General features: G+C 40.3%; 2 protein-coding genes across 2 annotated transcripts; one reads left to right on the top strand and one right to left on the bottom strand.

The window, feature by feature from the left end:
- Positions 1–4,025: 4,025 nt before the first annotated feature.
- On the top strand, positions 4,026–8,005 carry stard7 (StAR related lipid transfer domain containing 7). Its single transcript, XM_072455374.1, has 9 exons — positions 4,026–4,126; positions 4,382–4,919; positions 5,005–5,165; positions 5,514–5,563; positions 5,717–5,827; positions 5,922–6,004; positions 6,096–6,195; positions 6,285–6,369; positions 6,454–8,005. Exons 2-9 carry the CDS (start codon positions 4,468–4,470, stop codon positions 6,615–6,617), a joined length of 1,206 nt encoding a protein of 401 aa, XP_072311475.1. The 5' UTR covers positions 4,026–4,126; positions 4,382–4,467; the 3' UTR covers positions 6,618–8,005.
- A 3,910-nt stretch (positions 8,006–11,915) lies between these two features.
- drg1 (developmentally regulated GTP binding protein 1) lies at positions 11,916–18,008 on the bottom strand. Its single transcript, XM_072455372.1, has 9 exons — positions 17,839–18,008; positions 16,200–16,323; positions 15,174–15,349; positions 15,024–15,093; positions 14,763–14,932; positions 14,318–14,448; positions 13,233–13,400; positions 13,023–13,145; positions 11,916–12,230 (listed from the first exon to the last, which is right to left on the bottom strand). The coding sequence occupies exons 1-9, from the start codon at positions 17,875–17,877 to the stop codon at positions 12,131–12,133; spliced, it is 1,101 nt and encodes a 366-aa protein (XP_072311473.1). The 5' UTR covers positions 17,878–18,008; the 3' UTR covers positions 11,916–12,130.
- Between the last annotated feature and the right edge of the window lie 400 nt (positions 18,009–18,408).

The following is an 18,408-nucleotide window of genomic DNA, read 5'->3' as shown; positions in this document are numbered from 1 at the left end:
CACAGAGAGGGAGAACATGACACAGAGATGGAGAACATGAGAACATGGCACAGAGAGGGAGAACATGACACAGAGAGGGAGAACATGACACAGAGAGGGAGAACATGACACACAGAGAGAGAACATGACACAGAGATGGAGAACATGACACAGAGAGAGAGAACATGACACAGAGATGGAGAACATGAGAACATGACACAGAGAGGAAGAACATATGACACAGAGCGGGAGAACATGACACAGAGAGGGAGAACATATGACACAGAGAGGGAGAGCATATGACACAGAGAGGGAGAACATGGCACAGAGAGGGAGAACATGACACATAGAGGGAGAACATGACACAGAGAGGGAGAACATGATACAGAGGGAGAACATGACACAGAGGGAGAACATGACACAGAGAGGGAGAACATGACATAGAGAGGGAGAACATGACACAGAGAGGGAGAACATGACACAGAGAGGGAGAACATGAGAACATGACACAGAGAGGGAGAACATGACACAGAGAGGGAGAACATGACACAGAGAGGGAGAACATGAGAACATGGCACAGAGAGGGAGGACATGACACAGAGAGGGAGAATATGACACAGAGAGGGAGAATATGAAACAGAGAGGGAGAACATGACACAGAGAGGGAGAACATGGCACAGAGAGGGAGAACATGACACAGAGAGGGAGAACATGACACACAGAGAGAGAACATGACACAGAGATGGAGAACATGAGAACATGGCACAGAGAGGGAGAACATGACACAGAGAGGGAGAACATGACACAGAGAGGGAGAACATGACACAGAGAGGGAGAACATGACACACAGAGAGAGAACATGACACAGTGATGGAGAACATGACACACAGAGAGAGAATGTGACACAGAGATGGAGAACATGAGAACATGACACAGAGAGGAAGAACATATGACACAGAGAGGGAGAACATGACACAGAGAGGGAGAACATGACACAGAGAGGGAGAACATGGCACAGAGAGGGAGAACATGACACAGAGAGGGAGAACATGATACAGAGGGAGAACATGACACAGAGGGAGAACATGACGCAGAGAGGGAGACCATGACATAGAGAGGGAGGACATGACACAGAGAGGGAGAACATGACACAGAGGGAGAACATGACACAGGGAGAACATGACACAGAGAGGGAGAACATGACACAGAGGGAGAACATGACACGGGGAGAACGTGACACAGAGAGGGATAACATGGCATAGAGAAGGAGAACATGACATAGAGAGGGAGAACATGACACAGAGAGGGAGAACATGAGAACATGACACAGAGAGGGAGAAAATGACACAGAGAGGGAGAACATGACACAGAGAGGGAGAACATGACACAGAGAGGGAGAACATGAGAACATGACACAGAGAGGGAGAACATGACACAGAGAGGGAGAACATGACACAGAGAGGGAGAACATGACAGAGGGAGAACATGAGAACATGACACAGAGAGGGAGCACATGACACAGAGAGGGAGAACATGGCATAGAGAGGGAGAACATGGCACAGAGAGGGAGGACATGACACAGAGAGGGAGGACATGACACAGAGAGGGAGAACATGACACAGAGAGGGAGAATATGGCACAGAGAGGGAGAACATGACACAGAGAGGGAGAACATGACACAGAGAGGGAGGACATGACACAGAGAGGGAGGACATGACACAGAGAAGTAGCATACAATTTACATAAACACATCCAAATAGTCAGACGTTTAGTCCATCATATCTGTCCCAATTAGTCCAAAGTCTTTCAAATTTGCCCATTTTAAAATGGAGTTTGAATGTAATTTTCAAAAGAAGGATTTCACAGAGTGGGAGAGTAGCCTTCTCCGAATGGATGTCATTATTGTATTTAATTACCTCTATAGGCATTCGAGGTCTCACTGTTTAGTCTAAACAGTGAGAGTCTAACCTTTACACTCTCAATATCTCACTGGATTCCATTTGGAATTCCAGGAATAAACATAAATGTGTTCATTGGACATCATGACTTCTAAACTGCCCATCCCCAGCAGGTTTATTTTTAATATCTCTATCTGTAATTACTCGGTCAATCTGATGGCAAATAATATCTAAAGTGAAATTATTTACCTCTATCTTTATGTTAAAAATAGGCGTCTTTTTAATTTCACAAAGCCATATTTCATGAAAGGACTTCATAAATTCAATTTGGTAAATTGGTTCCCACAATCCCTGACAAATAATCTCAAGGTTCAACATTTTCTGTTATCTGTTTTAAAAAAAACCTTACCTTTCATATCATATTAATACCTCATCTTTTTTTGTTTTTGTTTATTCACTTGACAATTTTGTGCCACTTTCTGTTGCTCTTTCACAAAAAATGCCAATACAATTTACTTAAGTTTGTGATTGTCACGTGGCAAAATATGGAAAGGTTTTAGTGGTATGAACACTTTACCAAGGCCCTATACACACACTTTATAAATGGTCTAGGAGAGATGGAAGTCTGCAGCTGATCACCTTCTCAGCAGAGCGCATAATACGCTGTAGTCTCTCTTTGTCCCTGGCCGTGGCTCCAGCGTACCACACAGTGATGGAGGAGGTGAGGATGGACTCAATGATGGCCGTGCAGAACTGCAACATCATCTCCGCTGTCAGATTGGCTTTCCTCAGCTGCAGAAGGAAGTTCATCCTCTGCTGGGCCTTCTTGATGAGGGAGCTGATGGTGGGCCCCCACTTGAAGTCCTGGGTGATGGTGTTGCCGAGGAAGTAGGAGTCCACAATGGTGATGGGGGAGTTTGTCAGAACCAGGGAGTTTCTTGAAGTCAACAATCATCTCCACTGTCTTCTGGGTGTTGAGCTTCAGCTCAAGGTTGTTGCCCTGCACCAGGACACCAGCTGCCACTCATCACCGTCAAACTTCATCCGTTTTATGGGTTGGACCAGGGGTGGGCAATTATTTTTCCTCTCAGGGCCATATTCGAATCGAGTTAAGTGGTGGAGGGCCAGAGTGCATAAATTGGTGTTACAAATTCTTATTCTTAGGTATATATATAAAATATAGGCTATTGAATCGATTTTTTAATTAATTTCATGTAATTTATATTAAGGACACAAGTGCAGACACATGTTACATAGCTAAGACAGTTATAGAATAGAAATCTTGAGGAGGGCCAAATTAAAACAGGCCGAGGGCCACATCTGGCCCCTGGGGCAACAAATGCCCAGGTCTGGGTTAGGGTTAGATGTACCGCCGTGAAGTAGCAAAAAGAAGAGTCTAGCGGTAATGTAACACTTGGATACCAACCGCCATAAAACACCAAAGAAGATTTACATTTTACAGTCAGTAGCCTAATGGTGCCATCTAGTGGCCACATATCCATGGGTTTCAGAATAGGGAGTGTCTACAGAGCCGCGGCGCGCGGCCGAAAGCGCCGCGGCTCTGCAGCCACGGCCTTCAGAATAATGAGAAATTAGGACTATTATCGCAACGATTAATAATTGAAAACTAACTATCTTTTAAATGGGGAAAAAGTCCTCAAAATTGTTAAATGTTTTGCTGAAAGTATGACTAGGCCCTACTACACCGTTACAACATCCGTTTGATGTGTCAGTACCGTACCGGTAGTTATTATTGAAGTATGCTAATGCCGAACATTTGTTACCCGATAACTTTTAAAGTATTCATAATAATTTAAGATTGGACCAACAGCAGTTCACATTTCACAGCACTGCATTATTACACAGTACTTAGTGTTCATTTGTGGAGCACGTGGATAGGTCGTGCTGACTACTCAACACTGGCGTTTCTACTACTGCGTTTCTACTACTGATGATTCACTGAACAAGCTTATCGAATGAATATATTAAAACATTGGCCCGAAACAACACTGAAGAGAAGAACTAATGCGCAAAAGAAATACAAGTTTACTATATTACTTGTGACAGACGTGTATTTTGGCCCAATAACATTCGCCGCAGCCTACGCAAAACCAATCAGCGCTTGAGTTGTGATGTGAGAAGGCGGGACTTCCGGGTGGGCGTGCGTAAGCTTGTCGGAAGTGTGGAGGTCAAACGCATTTAGCGAAATGCTTCACAAACGTGAGGCAATCTGAGCGATCTATGCACAGGTACGCCTTTGTCCTACACAATTGGTCTGTGCATGTTTTAACGACCCGATACGTGCATTGAAAAATCGAAACTGTGTATTGTATATGATGGGAATTGTCTTTGAAAAGCAGTTGCTAGTCGTGTGTCAACCTGCTGCTAGTTCATTAGCTAACAGACACATTGAAAGCTAAAGCAGCATCTACACGTACTTGCATTGCCATTGTTATCAACCGTTAACACTAATGCAGTGTCCATGGTACATAATGTGTTCACAGAGTCGTGGCGTTCACCAAAGTTCCGTAGCTGTCGCTGTTGACATTTCTGCCTTTGGGGAGCTAGAGTCACGGTCATCATAGTCGTCATGTTTCAGTCTGTGCCCCGTCGTCCCCTCTGCGACCTGGGTGTGAGCACGGTGAGATCCCAAAGCGCCAGGGGCTTTAGGCAATCTGTGCAGTGCACGACAGCCAAGCTAAAGAATGTGCCGTGGCTGGACAAGAGCATGGGCCTGTTCCTGTCCTGGCTTCAGAGAGCAGGTGCAAACGATGCCTCCAGGTCCAGCCAGAGCAAAAGGAAAGGCTTGCTCTCCATCTTCGCGGACCATTGTGGCTTTGTGACTGGCCAGCGGCTGCGGCGAGCGTGTCGGATCGGAGAGCTCTACTCCAACATTTATTCCGAACGGACAACGTGGACCCTGGTCGGAAACATATGGCGCAGGTTTCAAAGCAAGCACGCCCCATGTGGAAGGCTCATCGCCGCTCTGGCCGGTGTCTTCATGTGGGATAGTGAGAAGATTCAGGACGAGGAGATGCACAGGTATGACGGTCCATCAAATCCTTGCACCATCATTGCATTGTCGTGATTACGTTGACTCAATGTTGTCATTTACACAACTGTTCAGATGTGGAATCGAGCTGCAGACCCTGGACACTGTAACCAATCTCCAATCTTCTGGGACAGTGGGTGGTCATTCAGAGCCAGGATGGGAAGTCGTCATGGACAAGAAGGACTTTAAAGTGTGGAGGCGGCCAATCCTCAACAGTCACTTGTATGAATACAGAGGTGAACACATTTCCCCTCAATTTAACTCTACAATTTTATTTTGATCATTATAATCATTATCTGGACTGTTAAGACTTTAGAACATGTGCAAAAAGTCTTGGTTATAACAAAGAGCGTGATGATATCAATCCAAAATGTCACAGTAGTATAACCAATTTCTGATTTTCATCAATAGTGCACTTTTATTTGTAAATATTCTCTATATAGAACTCTTCTGTCACCATATTTAAACATTATTTTGGTTGATAATGTGTTAACTAATCGTTTGAATAGTTCTCTACTAAAATAAGTGTTGCAGTCCTAATCTTTGTATCAAGTAATATGTTTTTCTCTTTATTTTGTCTACAGTGTTGGGATCCTATAAGGACATTACCCCAAGGCAGTTCTTCAATGTTCAGGTACAGAGTTGTTTGAACAAGTTTTAATATAAGTGCTGTTTGTATTGCTGTCTGCTCTTGCACAACTTGGTGGCACATGTCTAGCACAAAAGGGTGACTCTTGTTCTATTTTTGGCCCCTCGCCCTTCACATAAACCTTTCTCTTTCCCCCAGTTGGACACAGAGTACAGGAAGACGTGGGACGCACTAGTTATCAAACTGGAAGTTGTGGACAGAGATGTCAACACGGGGTCAGAAGTGGTACACTGGGCAACACATTTTCCTGTGAGTTTATTTTTTATTTATTTATTATGGATATTTATGTGCTGCTTATTTAAGGCTACAGTCAATAGATTTAACACTTTCTTCATTGCTACAGTATCCTATGTACTCAAGAGATTACGTTTATGTGCGTCGCTATGATGTGGATTTTGAAAACAACCTGATGATGCTAGTGTCCAGGTAAAGATGATTTACTTAACATTATTATTATTTAACATTGTACAGTACAGAAACTTCTGTTTTAAACTGTTTGTACTGGTTTGTTTTTCAGGGCTGTTGAACATCCTAGAATTCCAGAGTCGCAGGAGTTTGTGAGGGTGCACTCGTACCAATCAAAGATGGTCATTCGTCCACACAATTCATTTGATGAGGTTTGTAAACAAGGCTTTGTTTTACAGTTTGAGATAGTATTATTTTTACTATTATTGTTGTTATTGATGTTTTTGTTTCTGCCTTACAGAATGGATTTGATTACCTGCTAACATATAGTGATGACCCACAAACTGCCTTTCCTCGTTATTGTGTGAGTTGGATGGTATCAAGCGGTGAGTATTTTTTGTAAATGTTTAATTGTATAACTCCTACGAGAAGAGAAACATTCTGACATGCATACTGTGCTATATATTTAGGCATGCCTGCTTTTCTGGACAAGTTACATTCAGCTGCTCTAAGAGCCAAGAACCTGGAAGTGGGGATCTATGACTATGCCAGCGACTCAAACCGACAGCCTTCCCAAGAGCGCCTTACTGAAGATAACACACACACAGGGAGCTCTGGGCAAATCTATGCTTAAAATGGGCCTTTTCTATCTCAAGAGCAGTGTTTATACAGGCTCAAACTCTTCAGTCTTCAATACTGGGTTGGTCCTTTGCTTGAACACAAGATTATTTCTTCAATTTTGAAGATACATTTGTTTCCATTCAGGGAGTTAAGTTGGTAGATTAGATGAAGGTCCACTCAGTCCATTATGTTGCCATGGAAAATCTTGTTAAGACGTTTGGTCCTGGCATTGTTGTTAACTTGGCCACTTACAGCCAACAGTGCCAACAAGTATTAGTGTTATTTTGGCTTAGGAGATGATTCTTGCACTGCAACATTTTGGAAAATTGTGCAGAAATTCGTTCTTGTAGAATAACTAATGCCAAAGCACTGTGTCCAAGCATTCTTGTCTTTTGTTGTTTGACAGGGTGTGACTAAAGGCAAGCAGCTAACCTCAGTGTATCTAATGTGATTTCAGCCATAGCAGCGGTTACTGTGTTGAATTAACCATAAAGCACTAAATATCGCACTGTAGATTATTGGTGAGTAAGATTGGACAGTTTCTTGAATGGGAAGTCCGAGCAAGATGAAAATACTTTTCTCAAATGATGATTTAACAAAGTTTGCTACTCAAAAGTAAAATAAAATCTAATAAGGAAATAAACGTGCAAAATGGACATGACATAACTCAAAATATATCCCATTCATACTTTAAATGAATGCATGAATATATCTTTACATTTCAGTCCTTTATCACTGGCTGTGTCGAGCTGCATCACTGATCTTGGCACTATCTGACTTGTGGCTGCCATTTTTTTTTTTACATTTATACACCAAGCTTGGATTCAGAAACAAATGCTTACGGTAATTGTGGCCCAAATACTTTTTAGAATTCACGGGTGTGTTGAGAATGTACAAAATGCACCATGTTGTCAAAGTAGATGTTGCCTAATGAAAGAACAATGTTTACAGCTAGGCACCATTATTAATAGTGGTCAAAGGTGTAATATCAACTTTATTTTATTTTTTAAACCAAGAAGCATTTTCTGATGAACACACTGTACTATGAACACTTGAGTGATTTTAAAATACCTGTTCTATTTGCGTTAATGTCCTTCAACACAAGCGATGACAGTTTATAGTTGCTTGAGAACCAGAGCGCTTCGACTGAAAACGATTTCAATATTTGGAGTCATGCAGTGGTTTTGAATGTAGTCAGATTCTGTCTAACAAAACATCAGAAACCCTTCCAGAAGTAGGTACTACTTTGTTTTTGTTGAGTTTTTTTTGTTTGTTGTGACGTGTGTCTTTTGATTACTTTTAGAAGAAAGTGTGAATAATGTAATTAAACGGATGATGAAATGGAGAACGTGAGTGGAAAACTCAGAAATGGCAATTGAATAAATCCTATGAGAGCAATTGGCTTCCTGTGTCATTGTCGCTAGCTGGCGCTTGTGGAGGCGGCAGTGTAGTTTAGCCTAATAGGATGATCTGTAAACCCTGTGTTGGCCGTCTGGTGCGTAAGGTCACAGGCGCTGCAGCAAACACAAGTGGCATTTGCCCATTTAAGAGGCATGAAGTCACACATCGCTTTCTATGGTCTGCAGTAAAGCTCGTTTGAGTGATTGCTATTACGACTATTAAAATGCCTCTTCAATTAGGGGGAAAATGTACCCTTCTGTTTCAGTAAATAAAAGGTGGCACAAATTTGGCAAGAGATGAGTTATTCTGAGATGAAATATAGATTTGGTTAGTTTTGTGACCTTGAACGTTAGTTTCAGTGGACAAAGTGTTTCTTTAAAGTGCCGGACTAAAGCACTAAAGACTTTGTTTACAGATGACCATACACAGACACATTGTTCGACCTCTTTTACTTAATGTAATGGCAGCAGTTACTCTGATTGGATTCTGAATATCCTGGAGAGTTATTAACAAGGACAGTTCACAAGAGACTATAGACTTCAGAAAGGAACAGTCAGTTTTATTTTTTACAATGGACTGCCACGATAAGTTGTGAAACCTTAGAAACCGCAGGCATACAATATAACTTTATAATTTCATCATGAAGATGGAGCCTGGCTTTGTGTCTAAGACCTTGCGCAATGCCTTACAGTTTGATTTATCGATCTGTGATGTATCTGCAGTCCTTACACGGAGAACATTGTTTTAAATTATGGCCCACTGACGGAGATTATTAGCCCTAGTTAAAAGCCATTGGGCACTTACTGTAATTGATCGTTTGTGCAGATATGACACATTGAAACAGAGCAGCTTGTAGATCATTACAAACTGCTTCAAATGTGTTACACTATGGAGTATTATTTTTAACCAGACAGTGCTGTCTTTATTTGACTTTATGAATAAGTGTTTTAATAATGTGATGAAAAAGACACTGTAAAACAAGTTTTCTTAATATTTATTTTTGGATAAAAGTACTGAGTTCTCATCAGCAAAAACACAGGAAAACAAAGTGCTTTATTTTGTCAAGAAGAAATGCATTTCTACATAAGACGTGTTTATTTGTTCCCGTTTCTGCATTTTCAAAGGCAGATGGTGCTCACAAGGCTCCAAGGTGCTTGGCACAACCATGGACAGAAGATTCACTGCATGGTTAGATCAAGCACAATGAGGACTTGGGTGAAGTCTGAAACACTGAAAATCCGCTGAGTTCCTTGGCTCCGGTTCTGGATCATCAAGAACAAGATAATATGTACAATGACTAATATGTACTCCATAAGGCTTTGCCCTACAATGTGGTTGAAAATGACCTGAAAACACTGAAGGTTATTTCCATCCTTTGTGTTAAAGGCCGGCATACAACTTCAACAAGTCTGATTTTAAGTTACTCAGATTGGTTAAGTGTCATCATTACATCTAGTAATGATTCCAAAATGGTGATGCAGTCAGGTAAAACATCTGCAGAATCAAACAAAATCGTCTCAGGTCACGCGCACTGCGGAAAACGGGACTACACCCTCTCTGCGTACAAACTGCGACAAACCCCGCCCTCTCAACGTTGGCGCCCTTCTCGCTGGACAAAATGCACGAGAACATTTTAAACATTTTTTGTTTGACGTTTGACTTCAAATTTCAACAAAAGACTATTTACTAATGGGACACAAGTTGATTTTTGTACACTTCCATCAAAAGTGAACTGCGACAAATATTAACATGGGATACGGAGTTGATGCGGTATTTCCACCTGTAAAGTCCCAGGACGAGAGCATTAACCGCAAAACCCAAGAAATTACACTTGCTTTATCCTGGTTTGCTAATGGAGGTCTAACCGTAAACCAGAATTTACATTTTTCAGCTAACTATGTTAACGGTCACGGAGAGTAATGTCAAAAGTCACGATACCATCAGGCAAAGAGTCCCGCTTCTCCCAAAAGAATTGACAATCTTGTTACCTTCTCCACTGTCTCGTTGAGTCTCTCCAGGGACGACTTATAAAACGAGAGCTTGGTGCCATAATCAACTTAGACTTTTGGTAACTGAACCACTTTGTGTGATGAAATTACACAAGCTGATGGACAAAACTGAGTGTTTGCAATGGCCAGACCAAAATGAACAAATGCATGAATGAAAATGGAAGTTTTGGGTTTTTTTTTTCAAGAGAAGATTGAGATGGTGAAGCAATGTTTTGTGGAATTATACCAAAAAAGAAACGATGGTAGGGGAATAATGGTCATGGTATATGATGGTTTGATGAAACATGTCTTTTTCTTACCTTTTTCATGGGTTTTGTTCAAGAAATGACTTGATACAACACCAGCAGAGGTTAAAAAAAGATACGCTAAAATTTTTCTTACAGTTGTCAGTGGTTGTCCCTGACATGAAGTAAAAAAAAAAAAAAGAGAAAAATGAAACAAATGTTGAAGAAATATTTACCAGTTGCTGTCTACACACCTGAGGGACCTGCCTTTTCATCCTCTGGCCCCATAGTTGTCGTTGAGGGCTCTTAGTGGCGGGTTTTGGTGGGACGAAGGCGGCGGGATGCTCTGGAGCGGAGTCTTGGGGTCTTCCAGCCTGCTCAACTGGAGACAGACTGTCCTGACTGCGTCCTCAGCACCCTTCAAGTCCCCATCTCCTGCCCCTCCTTCCAGCTAGGAGGGGTTGGTGATGTTCTCTTGGGATAGGTGCACTGGCAAGGAGGACTTGGTCAGCCCGGGATTGGACATGGGTAAGAGTTTGGGGGGGCCTGGTTCCGCATTTCATAAATATTAATACAGAGTCCTCCCTCTCCAAATGGGTAGATTCTTTAATTTTGTTAGAGGGGGAAGTGCTTTATTCACTTAATGGCTTTTATTAGTGCCCGGTCTTCAACTCTTTCATTAGCTAAAGTGCTGCTATAATTTACAGGGAGAAAGGGGGGGGGGGGGGGGGCTGATCCTGCTGTTGCTTCTGCAGGCCAGAGTCAGTCAGGCCCTGCTCACCACCCAACTGCAGCTTTTCCTCAAGTCTTTTCTTTAAGACACCATTCAAATACTACTTCATTCTGCTTCCAAACTGCCCACTACATGTCAATTTTTATACCTACAACTCCCTCCCCTTTTTGTTCTTTAGAATCATAGGTATTTTGAGAAATGTGGTTTGAACTCTTCTATACTGTAGACTACACTATATATTTCCCACTCTACACAGTTAGAGTTAAATGACTTGCCTGGCCAGTCAAGATTATACACTCCCGAATTTACAGGGAGAATCAGTGGGTCCCAGGCAGGAATTTTACATTTGTTTAGTTAATATTAAATTTAATCCGAGTAAGTAGTCACATCGGTGACTTCCCTCTAAGGTTAATCTTTTCTGCTTTACTTTTTGCATAAATGCTTTTAGTGTTCTGTATTCATCATGTCTGGTGCCAGTCGCTGCGATGGTCAAGCACAAAATGGCCACATGGACTGCAGAGATTGCAACATACACACTACATAATGCAGTTGTGTTGCACTGATGAAATGTTCTTTATCTCACTCTGTCGAGGCTTGTTAGTTGTGAACAGCTGGCATATTTTGTCTTCTGAGTGAATGAACTGATTAACCTGAGTGGCCGTCCCCACAAGAGGGAGGGGCCTTTATAAGTGCCGTCATCATCAATGCCACATAAATCAAGTAGCTGGACAAGGCTTTCAAACGAGAATCCATCTGAGCCAAACCCTCGTGCCGCTGCCATCACAAATGTTGGATCTGTAGCTCTTTATGAGGAACACTGAGCCTGATACAGTGAAGCAACATGTGTGTGCTTCTGTGATCAATGTAAGTTTGTATGATGTACAGACATTTGCTGAGTTCAGTCAGATCTCAGTCATGAGTCAGAGACAATAAATGGTACAGAATTCATTTAAAGACTTTTTATTGAACAGTTTTGTGCAAGACTTAACCAATATTCAATATGAACGATTCATGGTGTTAAATATGTTGGGCTTATAACACTTAAAGCCATGTCTTCCCTCGTTTTCAAATGAGATCAAAAACGGTGACACAAATGCTTCAGTGCCCATGCCTGGTATATTTACTGGGGTAAAGATGTACATGCAGAAATAGTTTCCAGTTACTTCTTCACAAGCTGGATAACATCTTCATCATCCAGGACGTGGTCCTTTCCAACCTTTTGTGGGTTGTGTTTTACTGATGAGCCCCACACAAGTGCACTGGAAAAGAGAGGTTTAGGTTATTGGTCATATTTTCAAGGCTGATGAATGCACTACAACGATATCACGTAACAAGAGTACAACACAACATTTTTAACATTTACTGTAGGACTATTTTTAAATCGGATTGGTTTACTCGGTCCCCAGAGGCCCGGTGTTGCTCAGTAGCACTTACATGTTGATGTTGATGGATGATTTTGTCTTGTGGGAGACATTAGAGAGGGGCCCAATCAAGGTTCAAAATGTATCTTTTTATGGTGCACTTTACCAATACAAAGCGACAGCTGTGATTAAAGTGCTTGTGTTGCCTTAAACCATTTAATCAGCATGTGTCATTTTGCCTAATATTAGTATTATATTAGAAATAACACGGCCATTTTTCATAATTATCTTTTGGATTATAGATGATATTGAGGTGAAAAACAAAATAAAGCTGCAACGTTCTTCTCGTAAAGGAGTACATGTATTTCCTCCCTCCTGTACTGTATATACATAAAAGCAGCACTTTGTGAAATAAATCCGACCGTGATTTGCTGTCTGCCTTTGATAATGGATGCATTATATATTTTGAAAACCTGGACGTAAAGACACACGTAAGCAGCTCTGAGCGACTGAGCTTTGGCAGTTCACTCCAGTTTCACCTCGCGGTCTAAAAAAAAGACACACACGCCCCTGAAAATTCATGCGCACGAATATTACTGTAACTTCATCTTTTTGCAGTTTGAAAATCAAGTAAGCTTCAAGTCATTTACACAAAATAATACATTGTAATTTAAGAGGAATAGTACTCACTATTTCAGTTCTTTGACGAGGTTTTTGTGAATTTTCAAGCAGAAATCCTCCACTGAAGTGTGTTCTTCTGGAAGCACGACAGGGGACGTGTAATCGGGCAGCTGGCCTTTGGGTTTGGTGTAGCTGTGAAGACAAACAACGCTTCACACTAGAGAAACCATTCAAAAAATAAAACGTTCAGTTGTAAAAAGCATTTGAACTGTTTCTTACATCCGAACAAGCTGCAAGTAGTCCCACAGTTTTTCCAGTAAGTCATCGAAGTTCCAGCGGTGGTGGGCAGAGATCGGGACGCAGTGAGGAACTTTGTAGATAATATCAAGCTCCTCAATCGAGATCTGGTCAATTTTGTTGAGTACGTAAATGCACGGGATGTAAACCCTGTGGAGATTTGCAAGAGTCATTAATTACCACCTCGATACATTACGGGATTTATCGCGCCAGTAAAGCTTGCAAATCACATTTTGAAACCAATCATTTTAAAACAAGTAAAAACAAACCATTTTTTCAAATGGCCCTAAACAAGTACTGGTGTAATATTTATGGGTTTCAGGTTCTTGTTTATTAGTGATAGTTTTTAGACATTTGCCCATTCAAAAGAAAAAGATAAAATATGTTGCTATATTGTCAATTACTTTGATGTTGCCAGCCCAGACCACAGATACAAAGACGTCCAATTTCAAATGAGCGTGATTGACAGACGTCGTAACCAATCAGAGAAAAGCACAGGCCATTCATATCTAAACAAACGTGGCGGCTCACGAGGAAAAAAGGAAATTTAAATTTAAAAAAAAATAGGACTGGGGCACAGCGTGGATTTCTTCAGAATTAACAAGGGAAGAAGTTATACCTTCTGTTCTGAGTGTTTTTAGAGACGTCTTTCCACATTTAAGACACGCGACACAAGCGGCTGTAGTTGGACCGTCCCAAGTTAGGAGAGCTTTTTAATGGCCCAAATGGTCCCATTCCAGATCACTGAAGTGGCCAGAAGCTTGTCATTTTGAGTTAAATTGTAGAATATGAACTCTGTCTTATTATTACATGGCTTACTGTATTGTCATAACTGTATATAGATTATATATATATATATATATATATATATATAACTGTAGTAGTATAATGCATTGTAAAGTGAAAAATGTTTCAGCTGTAGGTGATATCTGAGGATTTTATTTTGAAGACTCACATAACTCTGAAACCCATGGATAGATATAAAACGCATTATTAATGTTATTTTAGATGAAATCATGACTTCTAAATGAAGTTCAGGAGTCCTGTGTGATCTTCCGGCCGCTCACCGGTTTCCTTCCACTACGTCGATGAGATCGTCGGCCGTGACATCACTGCGCAGTGTTATGTCGGCGTTGTGGATCTTGTACTCGGCCAGGATGGTCTTCACCGTTTCCACGTCTAACTCAGTTTGTGCACACTAAACAAAAGAACAAAACGATGTGGTTTAGGCAGGAACAAACATGTCTTAAGTTATCAGCTACTGTAATCCTACTGGCTAAAGTACATATTAAAACTTCTAGTGTTGTATGAAATGATATCAAACTACCATATAACATATACATAAAATCAATTTATACTGTCATCATTATCCACAGGAGAGCACCAATACTTAGTTGTTGGTCTTCAGATTACGATAATTGGTATTTTGTCTATAAGTGTTGTCTAAACCACCAAAAGCCTTTCCTACAGTAGCATAATTTACAAACAGAGTGTAATTGAAGGACTTCGTACTGTTGCAGTAAAGTTTATGCCTCCTTTGTCTTTCTTCTTGTAGCCAATGTTGGGTGGGTGCTTGTTCAGTCGAATACCAAAACCTTCCAACTCGTGTTCAATGAGCTTTTTATGACCCAGTGGCTTGAGCACATCCAACACGATCAGGATTAAGTTACATGTGCGAGCCACTAAAACACAAAGCAAAAAAAAAAAATTTAACAAACATTTTGGTGACAGATTGAGAAATGTTATGAGTTTACAATGATTTTATGGTTTTACCTGCAATGACTTGTCTGCCTCGACCTTTACCGTCCTTGGCCCCTTCAATGATTCCAGGAAGGTCCAAAAGCTGAAACAGAAAGATGTTATCAGGACAACTGTCAGAAGCAACCACACCAGCACAAAGAGTTACAGTTTTTATTACGTTACCTGGATTTTGGCACCTTTGTAACGAATGACACCCGGTACAGTGGTGAGAGTGGTGAACTCATAGGCTGCCACTTCAGAATAAACTCCAGCGAGGTTGCTCAGCAGTGTAGATTTCCCCACAGAAGGAAACCCAACAAAACCTATTCGAGCATCTCCGGTTTTTGCTACATCAAAACCTGAAAAGCACAGAAACGGAGCTTCTTACATTGGGCACATTTACACGGCCAGAAAAAAAAAATCGGAAACTAGAACAATCACATGCCAGTTAATCAATGTTTTTTTTATTTTTATTAGAGTAATTGTTGTATACTAAAGACAACAGACATTGCATCTTAAATCTTTCAATCTTTAAAATTGTCTTTCATTTTTGTCTTTGCCACGTTCATTTTTGCATTATTTTCATTGTCAAAACCTGCTCAGGAGCGAACAAGCAGAAGTAAACCAGATTACGCACATCAGATGCTTTACATGACGATAATGATCAGATTTGTGAGTGTATGTAAATATATCCTCTCTAAAAGTGCATTTTGATATCTTTCATTAGACTGAAGATAAATGTAGATAACGTGTAGATAAATGTAGATAACGTGTAGATAAATGTAGATAACGTGTAGATAAATGTAAATAACGTGTAGATAAATGTAAATAACGTGTAGATAACGTGTAGATAACGTGTAGATAAATGTAAATAACGTGTAGATAACGTGTAGATAACGTGTAGATAACGTGTAGATAACGTGTAGATAAACGTGTAGATAACGTGTAGATAAATGTAAATAACGTGTAGATAAATGTAGATAACGTGTAGATAACGTGTAGATAAACGTGTAGATAACGTGTAGATAACGTGTAGATAACATGTAGATAACGTGTAGATAACGTGTAGATAACGTGTAGATAAATGTAAATAACGTGTAGATAAATGTAGATAACGTGTAGATAACGTGTAGATAACATGTAGATAACGTGTAGATAAATGTAGATAACGTGTAGATAACGTGTAGATAACATGTAGTAGCGGCTCACCCTCTCCGGGCCCTCCACCGGTGCCTCCTTTGGGTGTAATAAGTTCTCTCCTCAGTTTGGCCAGGCGAGCTTTGAGTAGACCCAAGTGGTGAGCAGTGGCCTTGTTCTTCTGGGTCCTGTTCATCTGTGTGATCAAGTTCTGGGTTAGTGCATAGAATTTCACAGTATTTCAACTTGTAGTCGCACCATTAATATACTGATAAAATGACAACAAAGCAAAATGTATGCGGCAATGCTGTAGATCTGGCTTAAGAAAGTGCATACGATTTTCTAACGTTGACTTTATTTGGTGAATTTATACCTGTTGTACATATAAATTATAGTTTTACACCAATCTAGTAGGTATTTGTGAAGAAAACACTGAAAAAGTTATAGAAAATGACAGGAATTGACATTACACATTCCAGTTTATGCATAATTTACACAAACAACTTTTCTGACACTCTAAACATTAATTCAACAAAATAAAAGGTGCTCTCATACAATTTTATTTGTCAAATTTAAAAACAGTGACATTCGAGGAGTTTTTCCCCAGCGTTTGCTGGTTAGTGTGATTAGAGTGAAATTATAAACCTAATAAATGTGCTATTTTGTGATGGCAATTTTATAATAAAAATAAAAAAGTATCTTAACTGCATTTTAGTGCTATGAGTAGTCCAACCCGTCATAGGCACAAGGTTAAAGCAAGCGTTTTGTAATTAAACCTTTTTTCAAACCAGACTGCCCGTTTAAGCGTGTTTTAACAGACGGACATTCATGTATAAACTGCTGACTTGGCCACAGTGTCCCTTTAGTCTGCTGAAGTTCTTTCACGGTTAAAACAGACAATGGATTAAATGTGAAGGTGGGTTTGGGCAATATAATGTGCAATATATAGTGTGAACGCGGTTTTGAAAATATGTATATAATCAGATATATAATGTATAATGTAAGAATCTCAAAATGCTGCAAAGAGTATAATGTGATATGTTTGTCTTTTTGTGGATAACTTTAGTCTTTTCACATTTATTTAGTAATAAAATCTTGCCAAACACCTTTTGAAGAAACGTTTTGGCACATTTCATAATCAAAAGCCAAAATATCTTTATAGTTATTGTAATCTCCACCCCCTAAACATTTAGATTTTACCTTTGTTAATATTGCCCAGCTCATAGTTTTGTGGCTGTTGTGAAAGGTAAAATATTGAGGTCATTATATATATATGAACTAAAGAACCTTTGTTGAGATTTTTTAATTTCTTAACTATGGAATTATCCAAGTCGGGATGTTTAGCACATTGAGTAACTAACACACTAACACACGTGGTTGTTATTATTCTATAGAAGTTTGCCGCGTGTCGCCCATGAATCTTATTATATTTCAACGTGTCGCCAAATGAGGCAATACTTTTACTCTGGAGTCGAGCTGTGCTATGTGTCAGTTAGCATGAACCCAGTCATGTAATTCTACTAAACACACGTAGCGTTTGTCTGAATAGTACTTACATGTTAAATAAACATTTATAGCTATTGGAGCCAGCTGTATGACTAAGTAATAATGTATATACCCGTGGTCATTAGATAGCATTTTAGCGGCTAACTAACAGTTAGCTAAAACGTGACATTTTCATTGGTTTGCCAGATGTTGAATCTTTACCTACCTCACTCTCGATCTCAGCTATTTTAGCGAGTATACTCATGATGGCGATTTGTTACGTTGACCAATCCAGGGGGAAAATATTGAAAATTAACTAACACTCAAGTTAGTCATGAAATGTAAGCGTGCATTTGCTAAGCCACGCAGCAGCAGCCGAATGCGCGCAGGTCTCGCGAGAGGAATGAGGCAGCAAACCTGAGGTAACCCCAGGCAACCGATGCCGCGCGGCAACTGTGGCGGCCATCTTTCAACTGTAAAGAGACCAGACTGACTGACACCGTTACACGGACAAGTGGCCACACAACATAGTTACATTTATGTCAATCTCTGGTTGATGTGTGTGTTTAGATTCAGACCTACCTGCTACACTATATGTTTAACTGTAGGCTGCATTATCACATTATTTAGGCCTACGCCTCCATGACATGACATTTTTGGGGGTTATGCATTGCACTATTAAAATGTAACAGACTATTAACTTTGGTTTCGGTTTGTAGCTTGTCCTATTCCTTTGTGGTTTTCATATGCTACTCATAAACTCGTAATAAATAAATTGGCCCCAAGAGGGCGTTTG

This window comes from Eucyclogobius newberryi, unplaced genomic scaffold (genome assembly GCF_026437365.1).
Source record: "Eucyclogobius newberryi isolate DKJ021-1_F unplaced genomic scaffold, fEucNew1.0.hap1 SCAF_2, whole genome shotgun sequence".
Taxonomy (NCBI): Eukaryota; Metazoa; Chordata; class Actinopteri; order Gobiiformes; family Gobiidae; genus Eucyclogobius; species Eucyclogobius newberryi.
This window is presented reverse-complemented; position numbering and strand designations above follow the sequence as displayed.